At 57.2% G+C, this 20,102-nt stretch overlaps 1 protein-coding gene across 2 annotated transcripts in view; it reads left to right on the forward strand.

The window, feature by feature from the left end:
• The window catches only part of FCGBP (Fc gamma binding protein), a 36,456-nt gene extending 23,400 nt beyond the window's left edge, over positions 1-13,056 (forward strand). For both annotated transcript variants that reach the window (XM_051836383.3, XM_070062216.2), the window contains 12 exons: positions 17-216; positions 1,680-1,821; positions 2,978-3,315; positions 4,048-4,621; positions 4,927-5,543; positions 5,898-6,441; positions 7,090-7,661; positions 7,757-8,330; positions 9,312-9,511; positions 10,600-10,977; positions 12,542-12,795; positions 12,909-13,056. In XM_051836383.3, coding sequence (XP_051692343.3) covers positions 17-216; positions 1,680-1,821; positions 2,978-3,315; positions 4,048-4,621; positions 4,927-5,543; positions 5,898-6,441; positions 7,090-7,661; positions 7,757-8,330; positions 9,312-9,511; positions 10,600-10,977; positions 12,542-12,795; positions 12,909-12,918 — 4,403 coding nt within the window. In that variant the 3' untranslated portion in view covers positions 12,919-13,056. The remainder of the gene's footprint in view (positions 1-16; positions 217-1,679; positions 1,822-2,977; positions 3,316-4,047; positions 4,622-4,926; positions 5,544-5,897; positions 6,442-7,089; positions 7,662-7,756; positions 8,331-9,311; positions 9,512-10,599; positions 10,978-12,541; positions 12,796-12,908) is intronic.
• Positions 13,057-20,102: the final 7,046 nt, after the last annotated feature.

Raw genomic sequence — 20,102 nt, forward strand, 5'->3', positions numbered from 1 at the left:
TGCCCCCTCCTTGCAGCGATGGAGTGCCCCCCTCACAGCCACTACGAGCTGTGCGCAGACACCTGCTCCCTGGGCTGCTCGGCTCTCAGCGGCTCCGTGCAGTGCCCGGATGGCTGTGCTGAGGGCTGCCAGTGTGACCCTGACTTCTACTACAACGGTGAAGCCTGCGTGCCCATCCAGCAGTGTGGCTGCTACCACAACGGTGTCTACTACGAGGTAGGATCGCGGACACCCCCCCTCCCTGGAGGGCCGCTCCTGGGACCTCGTCCTGAGCCCCCTCCCACCACCGCTCTTCCCCCAGTCTGTCCACTCCTGCCCACGCCTCTCGCTTGCCCAGCTCCTTTTCCCCACCTGGATCTCTCCTACCCCCATTTTCCGGCCTCTGGATGACCATCCATTTGCCAGTGGGGGAGCTCTTTCTAAATATGACTGTGGGCCCTGGGATACCCTTGCTGCCCACATCAAGTTGGGGCTTTGGGGCTCAGGCGTGGACAAAGGTGGCTCTTAGGACCACAAGGATGAGATTTGGTCTTTATCCCACCTGGCCAACTCCGCGTCCCTCGTCCACTCTCTCACTGTCGGTCCTTTTTAAAAAATGTTTTTATATATTTATTTTCATTTTATATGAAAGGCAGAAAGAGAAACAGAGAGAAATCATCCATCCCCCTCCCCCTCCCCCTCTCCCTCTCTGTCTCCCTCTCCCTCTTCCTCTCTCTCTCCCTCTTCCTCTCTCTCTCCGTCTCTCTCCCTCTCTCTCTCTCTCTTTCTCTCTTTCTCATCCATCCACTGGTTCACTTCCCAAATGTCCACAACAGCCGCCAGAGCCAGGAGCCCAGAACTCCATCCAGGTCTCCTGAGTACTGGAGCCGGCACCTGTGGCCTCCCAGGGTGCACATTAGCAGGGAGCCAGACTGGAAGCGGAGGAGCCGGGACTTGAAGCAGGCAACTCTGATACGGGATGCAGGCGCCCCCGGCAGCCGCATAGACCCCGCTGGGCAAACACCCAGCCCTGTGTTAGTCCTCATTTCAGCTGAGTAGAGTTTGTCCGACGTGCATCTCCCTCACAGGGCTGTGAGCTCTACGAGGGCAGGGGCCTCTCTGTTCTCCTCCCATGCATAAGAGCAGTAACTCGTCCACAGTAAGCAGGAAACACGCGGATGGTGCTTCCTGGGTGCCCTTGCTGTGTGTATGTTTTACACGCACTGCCTATGGACGTAAGCTTTTTATTATGACGATGTTCAAACTTGCGAAAGTTCAGAGAACAATAGAACGAACCTCCACGTGTCTGAGCATCCCTGGGGCTGCCAAAGTTGACGTCTTCCCCAGTCGTGTTCTCTAGCCTCCTTCCATCTCCTACTGGGATGATTGGCCGGAAGCCTCTTTTCATCCGACGTATACTTTCTATGTGCTGCTAACTCAGGCTTGCACGGGTAGGTGCTGTTGTTATCTGCAGATTGCAGGTGAGGAGACTGAGGCAGAACAAGGCTAAGTAATTTGCCCAGAGTATCATAGTCTGGAGACAGCAGAGACGGACTTCAGATGGCCCGCTCCGAATTCCCGCCACACTCTTTCTCCCACACTGCAGAGCTGAATGAATGAGTGGAAGTGAATGTATGCATTGGGTCCCAAGGCCATGCTGTCCACAGGGTCCCTGATGGCCATGCCTTATGTCCCTGCAGCCGGAGCAGACGGTACTGACTGACAACTGCCAGCAGCAGTGCGTGTGCCACTCAGGCACAGGCGTGACGTGTCAGGAACACAGCTGCAAGCCGGGGCAGGTGTGCGAGCCCTCGGGAGGCGTCCTGAGCTGCGTCTCCAAAGGTACTGGGCTGGGGCTGGGGCTGGGACTGGCGAGGCACAGGGGACACGGGGCCAGGAGCCAAGAGGGGCGTGGCAGCGGTGTACATGGTGGGAGGTGCAGAAGACTGAGGATGAGGTCTCAGGCCCTGCATTGATCTTTCAGGGCCAGCAGCAGAGACTCCCTTGTCTTGGGGACCTTCCAGGCCAGGTTTCCCAGAGCACATGTCAGAGACCCTCAGTGAAAGGCAAATCTGGAGGCGCCTCCAAGGCCATGAGGCTGAAACACAGGGGCCCCAGGAAGCATGTTGGGACCCCTGCCACTGGTTCTTCCCAGGAAGTCCTCTAGGACCTTGGTGTTGGGCACAGAGAGCCCTAAGACGTGGGTCTCAGATGCAGAGAAGCCCACAGGGCTAGGACCTCAGCTATGGAGGAAGCTAGGGCCCAGGTCCCATATGGACACCCTGAGGCCGGCATCGCAGACACAGGCGCCCTCAGGGCTGGCATCGCAAACCCAAGGACTCCTGAGGTTCAGGTCTCAACCTAGGTCCCCTGCAAAGAAAACCCTGGGGACCCCGGGAGCTGGGTCTCAGATGTGGCAACTCTGGATGCTCATGTCTTAGACACAGCCTGGCCCAGGGCCTGAGTGCCAGACCTGGAGGACTCCCTGGGCCTGGTCTTAGAAACAGCATCTGAGCCAGCGCCATGGCTCACTAGGCTAATCCTCCGCCTAGCGGCGCCGGCACACCGGGTTCTAGTCCTGGTTGGGGTGCCGGATTCTGTCCCGGTTGCCCCTCTTCCAGCCCAGCTCTCTGCTGTGGCCAGGGAGTGCAGTGGAGGATGGCGCAGGTGCTTGGGCTCTGCACCCCATGGGAGACCAGGAAAAGCACCTGGCTCCTGGCTTCTGCCATCGGATCAGCGCGGTGCGCCGGCCGCAGCGCGCTGGCTGCGGCGGCCATTGGAGGGTGAACCAACGGCAAAGGAAGACCTTTCTCTCTGTCTCTCTCTCACTGTCCACTCTGCCTGTCAAAAAAAAAAAAAAAAAAAAAAAAAAAAAAAGAAAGAAAGAAACAGCATCTGTGGGATCTTAGAAGTAAACCTTGGATCTGCTCTCTCCTGTGGTAGTCCTCGGGGCCGGTGTCCCTGGCACAGCCTGAGGTCTTCTCTCCTCTGCCCCCAGACCCATGCCAGGGTGTCACGTGCCGGCCCCAGGAGACCTGCAAGGAGCAGGACGGCCAGGGTGTGTGTGTGCCCAACTACAACGCCACGTGCTGGCTGTGGGGCGACCCACACTACAACACCTTCGACGGCCGGGCCTTTGACTTCCAAGGCACCTGCAACTACATTCTGGTGCAAGTTGGCTGCCCGGGGGTGGACGCCGAGGGCCTGACACCCTTTACCATCACCACCAAGAATGAGAACCGGGGCAACCCCACCGTGTCCTATGTGAAGGAGGTCACCGTGTCTGTCCTGGGCACCAACATCTCCATCCACAAGGGCGAGACGGGCAAAGTCAGGGTATGTGTGGCAAGGTGGTCCCCTGAACCCCCAGGAGGGCTGGGGGAGCCCTGACAGCCCCAGTGAGGAGCCGAGGTTCTCTGTATTCCCCTAGGCCTGAACCAAATCAGCCACCGAACAAACAGGCTTAGCTCTGTGCTGAGCACTTCGGCATCTGCCTCTCAGTAGACTTGGGTTTGAATCCAAGCTCTGCTTCCCAGGTGCTGGTGGGTGGGCCATGTGCCCAGCTCAGAGTCTGGCCCAGATGAGCTCCAGAGAGCAGATTAAGAGGCCTGGAGACTCGGACCCAGAGGGAAATCCAGGGAGGTGAGGGCAGAGAGGTGGGCCTCTGCTTCTGCCCAGGGAAGAGCCATGTGGGTCCACTCAGCAGACACTAAGATGGGCATGCGCACAGGAGTGCACAGAGAGTGTGTACGGCCAGTGGGGAGAGCCAGAGACAGAGAGGACAGTGACGGGAGGGAGTGCAGAGACCCAAAGAAAGAGGGAGAAGCGGAGGTCCAGCAAGAGAGCTAGACCCAGGTGAAGCAACAGAGAGGGAGGAGAGAGCAATCCAGAGGAAGAAGCAGACACAAAGACGGGAACAGATGTTCATGACATTGTCAAACGGCTATACAACTTTCAGGCGGGGGGAAAGCCATGGCAGCTCCCAACCCCCGTCAGGACAAGGTGGGGAGTCGAGAGCTGGGGCCTCCCACCCTGAGTGACCCAGGCACCTGCTTCCCCCTCCGCCAGGTGAACGGCGTGCTGACGACGCTGCCTGTCTCCGCGGCCGGCGGGCGGATTTACGTGTCCCATGGAGTGTGGAAGGCTGTGCTGGTGACAGACTTTGGGCTGCAGGTCACCTATGACTGGGACAATCGCGTGGAGGTGATCCTGCCCAGCAGCTATCACGGCGCCGTGTGCGGGCTCTGTGGAAACCTGGATGGCGACCCCAACAATGACCAAGTCTTTCCCAACGGCACAGCCGCTCCCTCCATACCCGCCTGGGGTGGCAGCTGGCGGGCCCCAGGCTGGGACCCACTGTGCTGGGACGAGTGCCAGGGCTCCTGCCCGACGTGTTCTGAGGACCTGCTGGAGAAGTACCAGGGCCCTGGCTTCTGCGGCCCCCTGGTCCCCGGGACCGAGAGCCCCTTCGCCGACTGCCTCGCCCACGTGTCGCCCGACAGCTACTTCCAGGGCTGTGTCCTGGACGTGTGCCTGAGTGGTGGGGCTCAGGACATACTTTGCCAGGCGCTGGCTAGCTATGCGGCTGCCTGCCAGGCCGCTGGCGTCGCCATCCAGGAATGGAGGGAGCAGGCCGGCTGTGGTGAGTGCCGGGGAGGGGGCAGAGGCTGGGGGTGGGGTCCTGTCTGCCAGGCGGGCTTGACTGCTCTCCAGCCCTTCTGGGTTCTTCTTGTATTTCTGTTCCCGAGCGCCTGTCTCTCGGCGCTTCTCTGTGTGTCTCCCTTTGGGTCTCTCTGTATCCCTCTCTGTGCCTCTTGCTCTCTCTCCTTCGGTCTCTGTCTCTCTTCCTCTCTCTGTCAGCCCCTTGGTTTCTGTATTTTGCCACCGTGTCCTTGGACCCCACCCCTAACATCCTTCCCTCTTTCTCCCTCTCCCACCCGCCCGCAGGGGTCTCCTGCCCTGAAAACAGCCACTACGAGCTCTGTGGCTCACCCTGCCCAGCCAGCTGCCCGGCTCCTGAGTCCACCAAGACCTCAGCCCTCTGTGAAGGTTCCTGCGTGGAGGGCTGCCAGTGCGACACGGGCTTCGTGTTGAGCGCTGGGCGCTGCGTGCCCCTGGAGGGCGGCTGCGGCTGCTGGGCCAACAGCACCTACTATGAGACCGGCAGCGAGTTCTGGACGGACGCCACATGCTCCCAGCGGTGCCGCTGTGGGGCTGAGGGCGGCTCGCTGGTCTGCACACCTGCCAGCTGCGCCAAGGGCGAGGCATGTGCCCTGCTGTCCTCGGGCCAGTACGGCTGCCAACCAGTGAGCACTGCGGAGTGCCAGGCCTGGGGTGACCCCCATTACGTCACCCTGGACGGGCACCGATTCGACTTCCAAGGCACCTGCGAGTACCTGCTGAGTGCACCCTGCTCTGAGCCGCCGGCCGGGACTGAGAATTTCACCGTCACCGTTGTCAACGAGCACCGGGGCAGCCAGGCTGTCAGCTACACCCGCAGTGTCACCCTGTATATCTACGACCACCGCCTGACCCTCAGCGCCCGCTGGCCTCGGCAGCTACAGGTGAGGAGGGCATGGGCCGCACAGGAGCAGGTGCCGGCCCTGGGGTTGCCTGGGACGGTAAGAGGTCCGCCAGGTCCCTGAACACCTTACAGCTTAGCTGGGACTTGATGGACGGGGTCTGGAGCATAGGCCTGGGAGCTGGATGGTGTGAGGCAGTGGCTCCCCCTCCCCCTGCGCTGAGCCTTAGTTTATTCCTACGAGAAATGGGCCCAAGAAGTCATGTGCTGCAGGGTGGCGTCAAGAGCCTGTTGTTTTTACTACAAGAAGCCCTGGACTCAGAGTCCCACAGCTCCTAGGTGGTGGAGACGGGCTTCGAACCTGACTGGCCCGCCCCGCCCTGCCCCACGCCCGCAGGTGGACGGCGAGTTCGTGACGCTGCCCTTCCAGCTGGACTCGCGCCTGAACGCGTATGTGAGCAGCGCCGACGTGGTGGTGACCACGGCCGCCGGGATCTCGCTCAGTTTCGACGGGGACAGCTTCGTGCGCCTCCGCGTGCCGGCGGCCTACGCGGGCGCCCTCTGCGGCCTGTGCGGGGACTACAACGAGAACTCGGCCGACGACCTGGCAGCGGTGAACGGGAAGCCCGAGGGCTGGCAGGTGGGCGGTGAGCCGGGCTGCGAAAAGTGCGAGCCCGAGCCGTGCCCGGAGCCGTGCACGCCCGAGGAGCAGGAGCCCTTCGGCGGCCCCGACGCCTGCGGGGTGATCATGTCCCGCAAAGGCCCGCTGGGGCCCTGCCACTGCATCGTGCCGCCGGAGCAGTACTTCCAGGCCTGCCTGCTGGACGCCTGCCAGGCCCAGGGCCATCCGGGAGGCTTCTGCCCTGCGGTGGCCGCCTATGTGGCTGCCTGTCAGGCCGCCGGGGCCGAGATCGGCGAATGGAGGCTGCCGGACTTCTGTTGTGAGTACTGGCCCTTGCACGTTCACAAAGCAGGCGCCTCCTCCTCTCCCCAGCTTCTTCCCTCTTCCTGGGCTCAGGGACCAGCGAGGTGTCTGTTAGACTATGCGCGGCGACAGACTGGTCAGGTACACCTACGGTCAGGGCTCTGAGGACCCCAAACAGCTGCCTAAGACAGGGTCCGGGAGTCCCTGCAGTTCCTTTTGGACAGATAGATCTCCTCGGTCAGGTGCATCCTGGCAGCTTCAACAACCAGACCTAGTTGTAGTCCCCGCACAGGCCGCAGAGGGCGCCCGCGTAGGCCGCCGGCACGCGGAGGCGCACGAAGCTGTCCCCGTCGAAACTCTGTGGGTCAGAGTCACACCCTAAAACAAACGGAGTCGGGGAGACTCCAGCAGGTGCTCGGACACCCACGCCAGGCACAGCCCCACAGGCGCACGCCCCGGGATACCTGTGGCTGATCCTAACCCTTGTATCCTGGTCACACATCCATGACCAGACACTCACTGGACACTTAGAAGTTTTAGGGTGTGACACACACCTGGTCAGAGGGTGTTGCCCCCACCCCGTGGGAGGTGCTGGGTCCGATCCTGGTACCTGGGTGTGTTGTCCCAGGGGAAGCCTCACCCTCGTCCCGTCTCACCCCCGCAGCCATCCAGTGTCCAGCCAACAGCCACTACGAGCTCTGCGGCAACTCCTGCCCCGTGAGCTGCCCCAGCCTCTCGGCGCCCGAAGGCTGCGAGCCAACCTGCCGCGAAGGTTGCTACTGCGACGCCGGCTACGTGCTCAGCGGTGACACATGCGTCCCCCTGGGCCAGTGCGGCTGCCTCCACGAGGGCCGCTACTACCCACTGGGCGCAGCCTTCTACCCAGGGCCCGAGTGCGAGAGACGCTGTGAGTGCGGCCCAGGGGGCCAAGTCAGCTGCAAGGAGGGTGCGGCCTGCGGGCCTTACGAGGAGTGCCGGCTGGAGGACGGCGTCCAGGCCTGTCACCCCAAAGGCTGCGGCCGCTGCCTGGCCGACGGAGGCATCCACTACCTCACCCTGGACGGACGCGTCTACGACCTGCACGGCTCCTGCTCCTACATCTTGGCCCAGGTCTGTGACCCGCAGCCCGGGGATGAGGACTTCACCATCGTCCTGGAGAAGAACGCGGCTGGAGAACCGCAGCGCGTGCTGGTTACCGTGGCTGGCCAGGTCGTGGGCCTGGCCCGGGGACCGGAGGTGAGTGGCCCGCCCAGGGACCCAGGGAGACACAGCCAAGTCCTGGGCTTCTGGAGGTTCTGTGAGCCACTCACCCGCCCCTTCCTCCCGTGCAGGTCACCATCGACGGCGAGGTGGTGGACCTGCCCGTGGCCGTGGGCCATGTGCGGGTGACCTCCGAGGGCCGAAACCTGATCCTGCAGACAACCGAGGGGCTGCGGCTTCTCTTTGACGGCGACGCCCACGTCCTCATCTCCATCCCCAGCCCCTTCCACGGTCGGCTCTGCGGCCTGTGCGGCAACTTCAACGGCAACTGGAGCGACGACTTCGAGCTACCCGACGGCTCGGTGGCCCCCAGCGTGGAGGACTTCGGGGCGGCGTGGCGGGCACCCGGCTCCCCCCAGGACTGCACCGAGGGCTGTGGGGCCCAAGGCTGCCCCGTGTGCCGGGCGGAGGAGACGGCACCCTACGAGAGCAGCGAGCTCTGTGGGCGGCTGCTCGACCCCAGCGGCCCCTGGGCCGCCTGCCACGAGGTGCTGAGTCCTTCCGAGTACTTCCGCCAGTGCGTGTACGACCTGTGCGCCCAGAAGGGCGACCAGGCCTTCCTCTGCCGCAGCCTGGCCGCCTACACAGCCGACTGTCAGGCGGCCGGCGTGGCCGTGAAGCCCTGGAGGACAGACAGCTTCTGCCGTGAGTGTCGGGGGCGGGGGTGGGGTGGGGTGGTGCCTGGGAGGTCTCCCGCCCGCCACGCCCCGCCCTCCTCCGTCTGCATCTCAGGAGCAGCCCAGCCCCCTCCTGCGAAAGCTCCTCCCACGCCCGCTGCTCGCCTGGCGGCTCCCCTCTGCCCCCTCTGACCGCCCCCTTTCTCCTCAAAGCGCTTCACATCTTCCCTGGGCCTCCATCCTGGGCACTTTCTCACCTTGCAGCCTGAGTCTGTGGCTTGCCAGCCCCCTGGGGGCAACACCGGCTCCCCTCAGAGCACCCAGGACAAAGCTGCAGGCCGTTGGGCCCCCAAACCAGGGCTGTCCCTCTCCCCCAAATCTCCTGCTGCAAGGACATGCCCCTCCCCAACCTAGGCTCTGCAGGAAAAGGCCATGGCCGAGTTTGCTTCGGTCTCCTCAGAGCAGGACCCCTACCCAGGGCCTTATAGGCTTCACAGCCTTGGCCTTGTCCTCAGCGGGGACAGTGGAGCCTGTCTCCTGCTCCGAGCTCTCTCCTGACTGCCAGCCCCAGGGGTCCAGTGTGAGCGCGTTCCCTCCAGCATCCTCACAATGTCTTGCACCTGCTGTGTTCCCAGACGACATCAGCGCCTCACCCCAAGCCAGTCCTCCTTCCCCTGGCCCCCCCGTGTCCCGGCACTGGGCAGCCACAGCAGCCACCAGTTCTCAGCCAGAGCCCAGGACCTCACCCCGAATGCTTCCCCTGGGTCCTCCCAGCCCCCTGTGTTTCACTTGCCCCGGCCCTGAGCCCCAAGCCTGACCTTGCCCAATGCAGCACAGCCACATGGGCCCCTCATGGCCTGTCCCTCCGGTTTGAGCTCTGCAGGGCAGAGTTTGGGGCTGTCTGCGTCATTTGGGTCATCAGCGCAGCCCACGCCCGGGCTGGCTGTATAGAAGCTCTTGTGGCCGTCCATGGAGGCGTGACCCCAGCCCGCCATGTCTCTCTCCACAGCGCTGCAGTGCCCAGCTAACAGCCACTACTCCGTCTGCACCTACTCCTGCCAGGGCTCCTGCACAGCGCTCTCTGGCCTCACGGGCTGCACCAGCCACTGCTTCGAGGGCTGTGAGTGTGACGACCGCTTCCTGCTCGCCCAGGGCGTCTGCGTCCCCTCCCAGGAGTGTGGCTGCACCTACAATGGCCGGTACTTGCCTGTGAGTAGGGGCTCGAGGTGGGCAGGGAGGGCGGGAGGGAGTCTAACCTCCCCGAGGACTGGGACAGGGGTGCCGCTGCCATCTCCCAGCTGGGACACTTGCTGTGTGTGATGCTGCTGACCTCCAACCTGGTAGTCTAACACGGAAGCAATGTGTTCTCCCACCATTCCGGAAATCAGTACCCCCACGCTGGAGGCAGGCTGCCCCCAGCCCCCCCCCCCCCCGCAGTCTAACTGCTCCCTGCAGCTTCTGGGGGCTGCCAGCATCCCGTGCCTTGGGGCTGCATCCCTGCAGTATCGGCCTGTGTGTGTCAGGAACGCTCCCTCCAGCTTCCTCTTGGGAGGACACCCGGATAATCCAGCATGAATTCTCCACTTCCAAGTCCTCGGTTTAACACCGCTGCAAACACCTTTTTCCCACAGAAGGGGATGTTTACTTGGTCCCAGGGATTGGGATCTGATGTCTGTGAGGGACCACACTTGGCCTGCCATGGTCCCCACCCTGAACCTCATTTTCTCCACCTGTAAGATGGGGGTAGTCATTGTCCTTGCACCACAGGTGTGTAAGGGAAGGTGTGATTGTGTGGAAGACGCCAGCTGTGCCCTGGGCCTGGCACTCCCTGCGCATCCCACTCAGGGAAAGGAATAGGAACTTAGACGGTGCTCTAGGCAGCCCCCAACCATCACTTACTCTGCAAACTGAAATGCAATCCTTGATTTATTCGTGTTAACAGTATTTTTTTGGGCTCTTGCTCTGCACTGGTTGTTATGGGTGTTTAAAGATTTAGTTATTTATTCGAAGAGGAGAGAGAGAGAGAGATTTTTCATCTGCTGGTTCACTCCCCAAAGGACCACAAGACTGGGACTGGTCCAGCTCAAAACCAAGAGCCTGGAGCTCCATCCTGGTCTCCCACATGGGAGGCAGGGCCCCAACTACCTGGGCCGTCCTCTGCTGCCTTCCCAGGTGCATTTAGGGAGCTGGATCAGAAGTGGAGCTGCTGGGACTTATTGGCGCTATTGCTGTTTCCCCCTGTTACAGAGCCATCCCTGTAACCCCCCAACCTCTTACCTGCCCCCTTCTGCACACAGGTGAACTCCTCCCTCCTGTCCTCAGACTGCAACGAGCTCTGCTACTGCTCCCCAGACGCAGACCTGCAGTGCTATGAGGCCAGCTGCAAGGCGGGCAGCGTCTGCGAGGTCCAGAACGGGGTTCGGGTCTGCCAGGCCTCCGGCGCCCAGTGTACCCTCTCCGCAGGCTCCAACCTCACCACCTTTGATGGGGCCCTCAGTGCCTTCAACTCCTCTGGTGTCTATGAGCTCTCCTTCCGCTGCCCAGGACTACAGACCCCCTGGTATCGTGTGGTGGCAGCCATCCAGCCCTGCGCTGGCACAGCTGAGACGGTGGGCCAGCTCCACGTCTTCTTCGAGGACGGGATAGTCACCGTGACCCGAGACGGGGGCGTGTGGGTAAGCCTGGGCGTGGCGGCGGGCGGGCGGGGGTCGGGGTGATGTGCAGTGTCCTTGCATTGTTGCCTGCCTGTCTTGCTGTCTCTTTCCTCTGCAATTTGATCTCTGGATTGGTATTTGCCTCAGTATTTCAGCTGAGTTCGTGGGAGGCAGAACGCATTCAAGGAACGTCATAGTTTTGATATTAGCGTCAATCAGGACTCCATTGGTTGCAGGTGACAGAAAAACCGAGCTCAAACTTCCTGAGAAGCAGAAGTGAATTGATTGGCCCACGGAACTAGAAAACTCAGGGTCAGGACTATAGGCCTCTATGTTTTAGATGTGCTGGTCACCAAGTCGGCTTGATTCTCCGGCTTTCCTCTCGCAGACCCACACCGCACTGGTTTAGCTACGCTGGACCAGTTTGGGCCCTTGCCTATCCCTGGAACCAGTCACCATGGCCTTGGGGATGGAATGCTGTGATTGGTCAGGTGGTTTTTATTGGAGGGGGTAGGGCTGGTCACCCAGGCAGCTCTGCCTAGCACATGCCAAACGTCAGGCTCCCGGAAGGAAGCTGCGGAAGCTGCACCTTGCATCAGCTCCGGAACCTGAGCCCTGGGTGCGCAGGGATCCTGTCTGTCCCCGTCACCCCTTTATTCCCAGTCCCCAGATCCAGGCCTGGCACCTGGACCCCGGAAAAGTCGGGTTTGGTGACTCAGCTCAGCCCCGCCCCTCTGAGTCAGGCTGGGAGCCGACTCCCACTCCAGGGCCGACTCGAACCCAGTTCTCATACTCAGGAAGCAGCCGGGAGAGGCTTCCCCTGCCCCGCCCCGCCCCTCCTGGCTGTCTCCATCCTCCCTCCCTTTCTCCCTCCTCCCTTCTTTCCTCCCTCCCCCCCATCTCAGCTCCACACCTACTTTTCCCATCAGTCTGCCTGTCTCTCCAGTCACCCGACAGAGGCAGACTCAGATACAAAAGCATTTCGGGAAAAAAAGAGAACTTCTGTTTAAAAGCAATTTTTGCTAGAGAGACTAACTTTAGAAGGATGAACTTACCAACAAAAACAAACAACACTTGTTTCAAGGGAAAAAAAACTCCCGACGTCGCTGAGTCTGCAACCCAGGACGAGGAAGCAGGCATCTCCTCACAGGCCTATTATATTTGCTATGCTCACTACTTATCTTTAGACACCAGCATTACAATGATAAGGGATAAACTCTCCTCTTGGGGAAGCAGTAACAGAGAACATGCTCCTCAGAGGCCTTTTGTTTTGAAAAGTAGACCCCAACAGGGTGGCCCTGAGGTTGGTTGGTTGGGATGGGCCTCTGGTACAAAGTCCCTCCCACCCCCGACCCTGGGACACTGCGTGGGTCCCCCAATCCCTTTCTCCATCCGCCCAGTCTCCAGCTATCTCCCCGAGTCTGTCTGGCCACACGCAGCCTCCATCCGGGTCTTCATGGCTTTCAGAACCTGCTCCTTGCTTTAGTTCCTGAACTCATGACCTCGCTCGGGGTCTCCGTCCTGGTAACTCGCCGGCTGCGCTGCGGCTCCGGCCTCACCTGTGTCTGCCCGCCTCCATCGCCAGGTGAATGGTCGCCAGGTGGACCTCCCAGCTGAAGTGTTGACATCGGTGTCCGTGACGCGCAACAGCGACAACTCCATACTTGTCCACCAAAAGGATGGGCTTTGGGTGTGGCTGGGCGCCGATGGGCAGCTGACCGTGACGGTGGACAGTGGCCGCGCTGGCCAGCTGTGTGGGGCCTGCGGAAACTTTGACGGAGACCCGACCAACGACAAGTCGGTCACGGAGAGCTGGACAGCACCGGACCTTTCCCCATGGTGAGGATGTGGCGGGGAAGCCGGGCTTCTCGGGCGCGAGGGCGTTGGATGCTCACGGGAACGGGCAGTGGACGCGTGGGCAAGAGGAGGTGCTGAGTGTCTGTCTCTTGCAGTGAGGACTGAACGGTCACCCAGCAGGAATGAAGCCCTCAGGACCTGACCCGCTCCTGGGCGTTGCAATGCTTGAAGGATGCACTGCTGCGCCCCTCCGCAGAGCCCCTGAGGCTGAATGTGAAATCCCTAATAAATATCTTAAGCCAAGCTGCCTGCCGACGTCTCTGTCCCGTGCCTTCTCACCCCCGACTCGCCTTCCTGTCCAGCAGGGAGCAGATGCCAGGGGCCCCACACATCGTGGACGGTGTAGGGTGGGAGGGTGGATGCCTGCACTGACACGTGCGTGGAAGGAGAGACGCATAGATTGGGCTCGGGGTGGATGGGGCAAGGGAAGAAGAGGAAATGAATGATGGGTGAGAGATGAGTGAGTGAGCGGATGAATGATGGGTGAGAGATGGGTGAGTGAGCGGATGGAGAGAGGAGGGAAGATCTTTAGCTCTGGCTTCATTGTGTGTAGCAAGTGGTTTCTCTCTGGCTCGGTTTCCTCAATGGTAGGTGGATAAGATAAGTGGGGATAAGCTGACATGAGGGGGCGCTCCTCACGGAGCTGATCCCACCACCCAGAGACTGAAGTCCTGGCTGCCTTCTCACCTGCACCCCCCAACATGGTCCTGCCTGCCCTGCGAGCCACCAGCACCCAGGATCATTCTGGACCCTGCCTTCTCCTTGCCTTCCACCCCGTCTGTCAACAAAGCATGTTGGATTGCATTAGAACCTGCCCAAAGCCTGCCTTGCTTTAAAAAAAAAATATATATATATATATATATATATATGTATATATATATATCCATTTAAAATGCAGAGTTACAGAGAGGCAGAGAGAGAGAGAGAGAGATCCTCCATTTAAAATCATCACAAAACACACCAAACACCGGAGTAAGGGTTTATTGGGGAAAACCCAGCAGAGGGAAGGGGCAAATAAGGAAAAAGGGAGAAGGAGAGTGTAACAGAGAGAAGAAGAGAGAGAGAGAGAGGAGAGGAGCTAGTGAGGAGAGAAGAGAGGAGAGAGCGAGCGAGCCGAGGAGAGAGGAGCAAGAGAACCCAGGTCCTTTTAAAACTTTGCCAGAGGACAGGCAGGGAAGCAGGAGCAGCGAATCCCATTAGGATGGGGGTGGAGCTGACACCAGTGGTTGGGCCCTGTGGCCACCTGGCTTCCAGCAATGGCGGCAGGGCCTAGAGCTAGGATGGTGTCAGGGTGTAGATTGCGCCATAGATAAAACTGCGCCATTTTCCTAATACTCCATCTGCTGGTTCACTCCCCAGATGGCCACAACAGCCAGAGCTGGGCTTATCTGAATCTGGGAGTCAAGAGCTTCCTTCGGCTCTCCCACGTGAATGCAGGGACCCAAGGACTTGGGCCATCCTCTACTGCTTTCCCAGGCCACAGCAGAGAGCTGGATGGGAAGTGGAGCAGCCAGGACTCAAACCGGCGTCCATATGTGATGGTGGGACTGCGGGAGGCAATCCTGCTGCTATGCAACAGTGCCAGCCCCCTGCGTTGCTTTCTTATCACACCCGTTGTACCAGCTTGTCAAGTCACCATCCTCACCACATAGTTGCTGTTATTTTCTGCCTGTAATCCATTCTCCTGACTACAGGAAGAATCTTCATAAAGTACAAATAAGTTCAGCAGCCATGAGGGCTTCTTACGATAAGACTGAATTCCTTCCCTTTGTCTGTGGAGCCAGCTCTCCCACCTCCCGTCCCTGCCCTCCTTGCCACCTTGATTTGGGAACTCGATCTCAGCTTATTGAACTTGTCAATTGTTGCCACATGCTGGTCCTTCCACTCACTCATGTGACTGACTTGCTATTTTTTTAAGATGTATTTTATTTACAAATAAAAACAGAGAGGGGCTGGTGCCACAGCGCAGTGAGGAAAGCCGCCCCTGCAGTGCCAACATCCCGTGGGCACCGGCTCATGTCGTATCCCAGATCCTCTTCCCACCCAGCTCCCCGCTACGGCTCTGTCTGTTACTCTACCTCACAAGTAAATAAATAAAAATTATTTAAAAAAAAATGCTATTATTGGCCGGCGCCATAGCTCACTTGGCTAATCCTCTGCCTGCGGTGCTGGCACCCCAGGTTCTAGTCCCGGTCGGGGCGCCAGGTCCTGTCCCGGTTGCTCCTCTTCCAGTCCAGCTCTCTGCTGTGGTCCGGGAAGGCAGTGGAGAATGGCCCAGGTGCTTGGACCCTGCACCCGCATGGGAGACCAGGAGGAAGCACCTGGCTCCTGGCTTCAGATCGGCACGCTGTGTCATAGCAGCCATTTGGGGGGTGAACCAACGGAAGGAAGACCTTTCTCTCTGTCTCTCTCTCTTACTGTCTAACTCTGCCTGTCAAAAAAAAAAAAAAAAAAAAAAAGACACTATTATTATACCCATTTCGCAAATAGAGAAACCGAGACCCACGGAAGTGAGTTCCCACAGGCCTTCACTGTTGGGCAGGGGCGGGGCTGGCCAGGCTGCGCCCATCTTCCGAGGCCTGGCTCCTCCCACCTCCCAGGTGAACAGTGTTTTAGCAGGGAGCTTGATTGGAAGTGGAGCAGCCGGGACCTGAACCGGAACTTCGATACCAGAGCTGGTGTCACAGGGGCTCCTTAGCCCACTGCCCCCCACTGGCTTCTCACCCTTCTGTGTCAGCTTAAATGTTGTTCCTTAGGGAGTTCTTTCATGAACTTTCGACCTAGAGTGGACCCCTTTTGTCCCAGCCTCTTGTTTCCTTGCTGCCTAGCGTTTGTCTTCCTTTGCTCCTAGCGCATAGTAGGCACTCAACGCCTATTTGTGGAATGAATGACCAACCAAAACTTGGGAGAAAAATTGTCAACTAAGGATTAATAGCCACAATATGCAAAGTGCTTATTCAAATCAATAAGAAAAAGACAGCAACTCAAACAAATAGCATATATGTGTAGGTACATAATGTCTTCATTTGAAGTGAATGTGGCAAAATGTTAAAAAATGTTAAATTTTAAAACTAAAAGGCATAATTTTTAAAAAAGTAAACAGAAAAAATTCACAACTGAATCAGAAAACAATCATGCTAAGGATATAAACAGGCAATTAATAGGAAGAAAAATCTAGATAAGTTGAATGCATACAATATGGCAATTTCCCCATGTACACTGTTTCCTTTTTCATGAATTATTTGATGAATGTTTCCTTTGCACTTCTTAGGCAACACATTTAAATTCTATTTACTTACTTGAGAGGGAGAGGAAAAGATTGAGAGGGGGAGAGAGACAGAGAGAGAGAGAGATTGTTCTTATCCACTGGTTCACTCTCCAAACGCCTGCAGTGGCCAGGGCTGGCCCATTATCGACGCTGGGAGCCAGAAACACAACACAGACTTCCCATGTGGGAGGCCGGAAGCCAACTGCTTGAGCTGTCACTGCTGCAGGCAGCGGGAGGGATCAATCCCAGATACTCTGCTATGGGACATGGAGTCTTCGTCGCTGGGCTAAACACCCACTCCCCTGTCCGGGACGTCTCAGCTGCCCAAGCCTGTGAAATGGGCATTGACATAAAGACATCAGCTCAGCGGGGTCAAGTGGTGCTCCCAAGGGCAAGCAGATTGTAAACGACGGAGCTGGTGGCTCCTCACCAACGCTAGTGCTTTCTCTGTTTTGCTGTGGAGTCTCTCCTAGAATGAATTTCTCTGCAGGAAAAAGAATGAAGAGGTCCTCAAAATAACGAGGAAAAAGCAATAATCTGACAGAACAGGGAAGAAATCCACAAAACTCAAAGAAAAGGAAATATAAATGGCCCTAAAACATAGGGAATGCTCAATCCTGCCCCTTGTTGAAAAGAAATGCAAGGGGCCAGCACTGTGGTGGAGTAGCTAAGCCGCCTGCAGCACTGGCATCCCACATGGGCACCAGTTCAAGTCCCAGCTGCTCCACTTCCAATCCAGCTCCCTGCTAATGCTCCTGGGAAATCAGGCAGAAGATGGCCCAAGTCCCTGGGGCCCTGCACTCACATGGGAGACCCAGAAGAGGTTCAGGCTCCTGGCTTCAGCCTGGCACAACCCTGGTCATTGTGGCCATTTGGGGAGTGAACCATGAATGGAAGACCGCTCTTTCTCTGTGTGTGTCTCTCTCTAGCTCTGCCTTCCAAATAAATAAGATAAATCTTTTAAAGATAATAAAATTAAAAACAAAATATTTAAAATCAATAAATTATAATCTGTGAAGATTCTTGGCCAAGTGTGCATGCAAGGTGGGGAGAAAGAGAACAGAGCTAGAGACAGAGAGATACAGAAACCACATGAATGGTCCTTGCTTTAATCCTGGTTTGAACAAGCAGCGATTTTAAAAAATCACTTTTTTTTTTTGACAGGCAGAGTGGATAGTGTGAGAGAGAGAGACAGAGAGAAAGGTCTTCCTTTTGCCGTTGGTTCACTCTCCAATGGCCACTGCTGCTGGTGCGCTGCGGTCGGCACACCGCGCTGATCCAATGGCAGGAACCAGGTACTTCTCCTGGTCTCCCATGGGGTGCAGGGCCCAAGGACTTGGGCCATCCTCCACTGCACTCCCTGGCCACAGCAGAGAGCTGGCCTGGAAGAGGGGCAACTGGGACAGAATCCGGCGCCCCGACTGGGACTAGAACCCGCTGTGCTGGCACCGCAAGGCGGAGGATTAGCCTATTGAGCCACGGTGCCAGCCAAATTCACTATTTTAGACCATTGAGGAAATATACATATGAACTGGCTACTACATTATATAGAGGACTTCTTGTTAATTTGGTTCGGTGTCATAATGAAAAAGTGTTCTTCTGTGGACTGGCACTTGGCCTAGTGGTTAAGACACTGCTTGCAGTGCCCACATCCCGTATCTGAGTGCCTGGGTTGGAGCCCCAGCTCCACTCTAACTTCCACTAATGCGCATCCTGGGAGGCAGCAGGTGCGGTTCAAGTACCTGCATCCCTGCCACAGGTGTGGGAGACCCAGACTGAGCCCGTGGCTCCTGGCTTCCAGCCCTGGCATTTGGGGGCGTGAACCAGTGAATGGAAGGGCTCTCTCTCTCTCCCTCTCAAATAATCATGAAAATAGATAAAAATGTAAAAAGAAAAGAAAGCAGGTCCAATCACTTTAGGAAACTGTCTATTCTTTAAAAAGTAGGTATATTCTAAGTTTATGACTCAGCCACGTCCCTCCTAGGACTTCTCCAAAAACAGGAAGACACATTGTCTACACACACATGTGTACATAAATGCCCACAGCAGGACTGTTCCTAACAAACACTGGGAATGATGCAGAAGCCCACGCACAGGTGAATGGGTAAACAAAGCCAGCGAAGGGAACGCTGAGCAGTCAGAGAGGAAGCACAGACGGAGAGCTCGGCCATCAAGCCAGGTGGGAAAGGCCAATCAGAGACGACCACAGCTTGCGGGCTTCCCTGCATGTGAAATGTGAGGAGGCGGTGTCCTGATGCCAGACGGTGGTGAGGCTGGCACAGCTGTGCACACCTGCCGTAGTACTGGACTCCACGCGAAACTGAATGAGCTTAACAGCACACACAGACAGTTAACACTGCACAGACACATTTAATGGTGTACATCTGCATTTAATGATGTATATATACATTTAATGGTGTACATACACATTTAATGGTGTACATATATATTTAATGATGTGTATATACATTTATTTTTTAAAAGATTTTTATTTATTTGAGAGGTAGAGTTACAGAGAGAGAGAGAGAGAGAGAGAGACAGAGAGAAAGGTCTTCCATCTGCTGGCTCATTCCCCAGATGGCCACAACTCCCAGAGCTGAGCCGATCCGAAGCCAGGAGCCAGGAGCTTCTTCCGCATCTCTCACATGGGTACAGGGGCCCAAGCACTTGGGCCATCTTCTACTGCTTTCCCAGGCCTAGCTGGATCGAAGTGGAGCAGCCGAGACTCAAATCGGTGCCCATATGGGATGCTGGCATTGCAGACGGAGGCTTTAGCTCAGTACACCACAGTGCTGGCATCTGGTGTATATATAAATTTAATGGTGCACATATACATTTAATGGTGTGTGTATACATTTAATGGTGTATATATATATATATATGTACACATGAAAATGAGTGAACTTAATGGTATACACACACAGATATAATGCCTCAGAGCTGTTAGGAAATGGCACATGAGGGTAGACGGAGGCTGGTTAACAGGCAGCACAGTGCTGTTAGATAGGAGGAATGGGACCTAGTGTGCTGGAGCACAGTGGTGATTTTTTTTCTTAAGGATTTATTTATTTATTTGAAAGGCAGAGTTACAGATAGGCAGAGGAAGAGAGAGAGAGAGAGAGAGAGAGAGAGAGAGAGAGAGAGGTCTTCCATTTGCTGGTTCACTCCCCAGTTGGCCCCAATGGCTGGAGCTGAGCTGATCCGGAGCCAGGAGCCAGGAGCTTCTTCTGGGTCTTCCATGCAGGTGCAGGGGTCCAAGGACTTCAGCCATCTTCTACTGCTTTCCCAGGCCATAGCAGAGAGTTGGATCGGAAGTAGAGCAGCTGGGACTCGAACCCGCATCCATATGGGATGCCGGCACTGCAGGCAGAGGCTTTACCAGCTATACCACAGCGCCAGCCCCACAACAATTTAGAAAGAACTAAAAAGAGGAGTGTACAGGTCCCTAGCCAGGGAAATGAGAAATATTTAAGGAGCTGGAAATACTGATGACCCTGGTCACACAGCCTTACATAGACCCACAAATATACATAATCATCATGTCAATTAACAGTAAAAGAAGAATGACCATATGTGTGTTAGTCTGCTAAGGTGGCTTAAGTGACGTTTGTTTCTCACAACTCTGAGGTTGGGAAGTCCAAGGGGGAGCAGTGGTCAGCTCGGGTCTGGTGAGGGCCATTGTCCTGGAGTGTGGACAGCTGCACTTGGTCCTGTCGTGGGAGGGAAGGAGAGACGGGGGAGGGGGAGAGAGAAACACAAATGACTCTGTTTCTTCCTCATATTATAAAGTCACACAATCCCATCACAAGTGTCCCACCCTCCCGACTTCATCTAACCCTTATCACCTGCCCCAGCTCCATCTCCCATCACACCTGGGACTATGACTTCCACGGATGAACTTGGGGGAACACACTTCAGCCCATGGCACTACATCATTGCTATTACTCGTAGGGCGGGAATAAAAGGAAACGGGAGAACGAGTGGACCAGAGAGATGTGATGGGACTGGTGATGAGCAGGAA

Source organism: Oryctolagus cuniculus, chromosome 18 (genome assembly GCF_051225735.1).
Source record: "Oryctolagus cuniculus isolate XC-2025 breed Fujian yellow rabbit chromosome 18, ASM5122573v1, whole genome shotgun sequence".
Lineage (NCBI taxonomy): Eukaryota > Metazoa > Chordata > Mammalia > Lagomorpha > Leporidae > Oryctolagus > Oryctolagus cuniculus.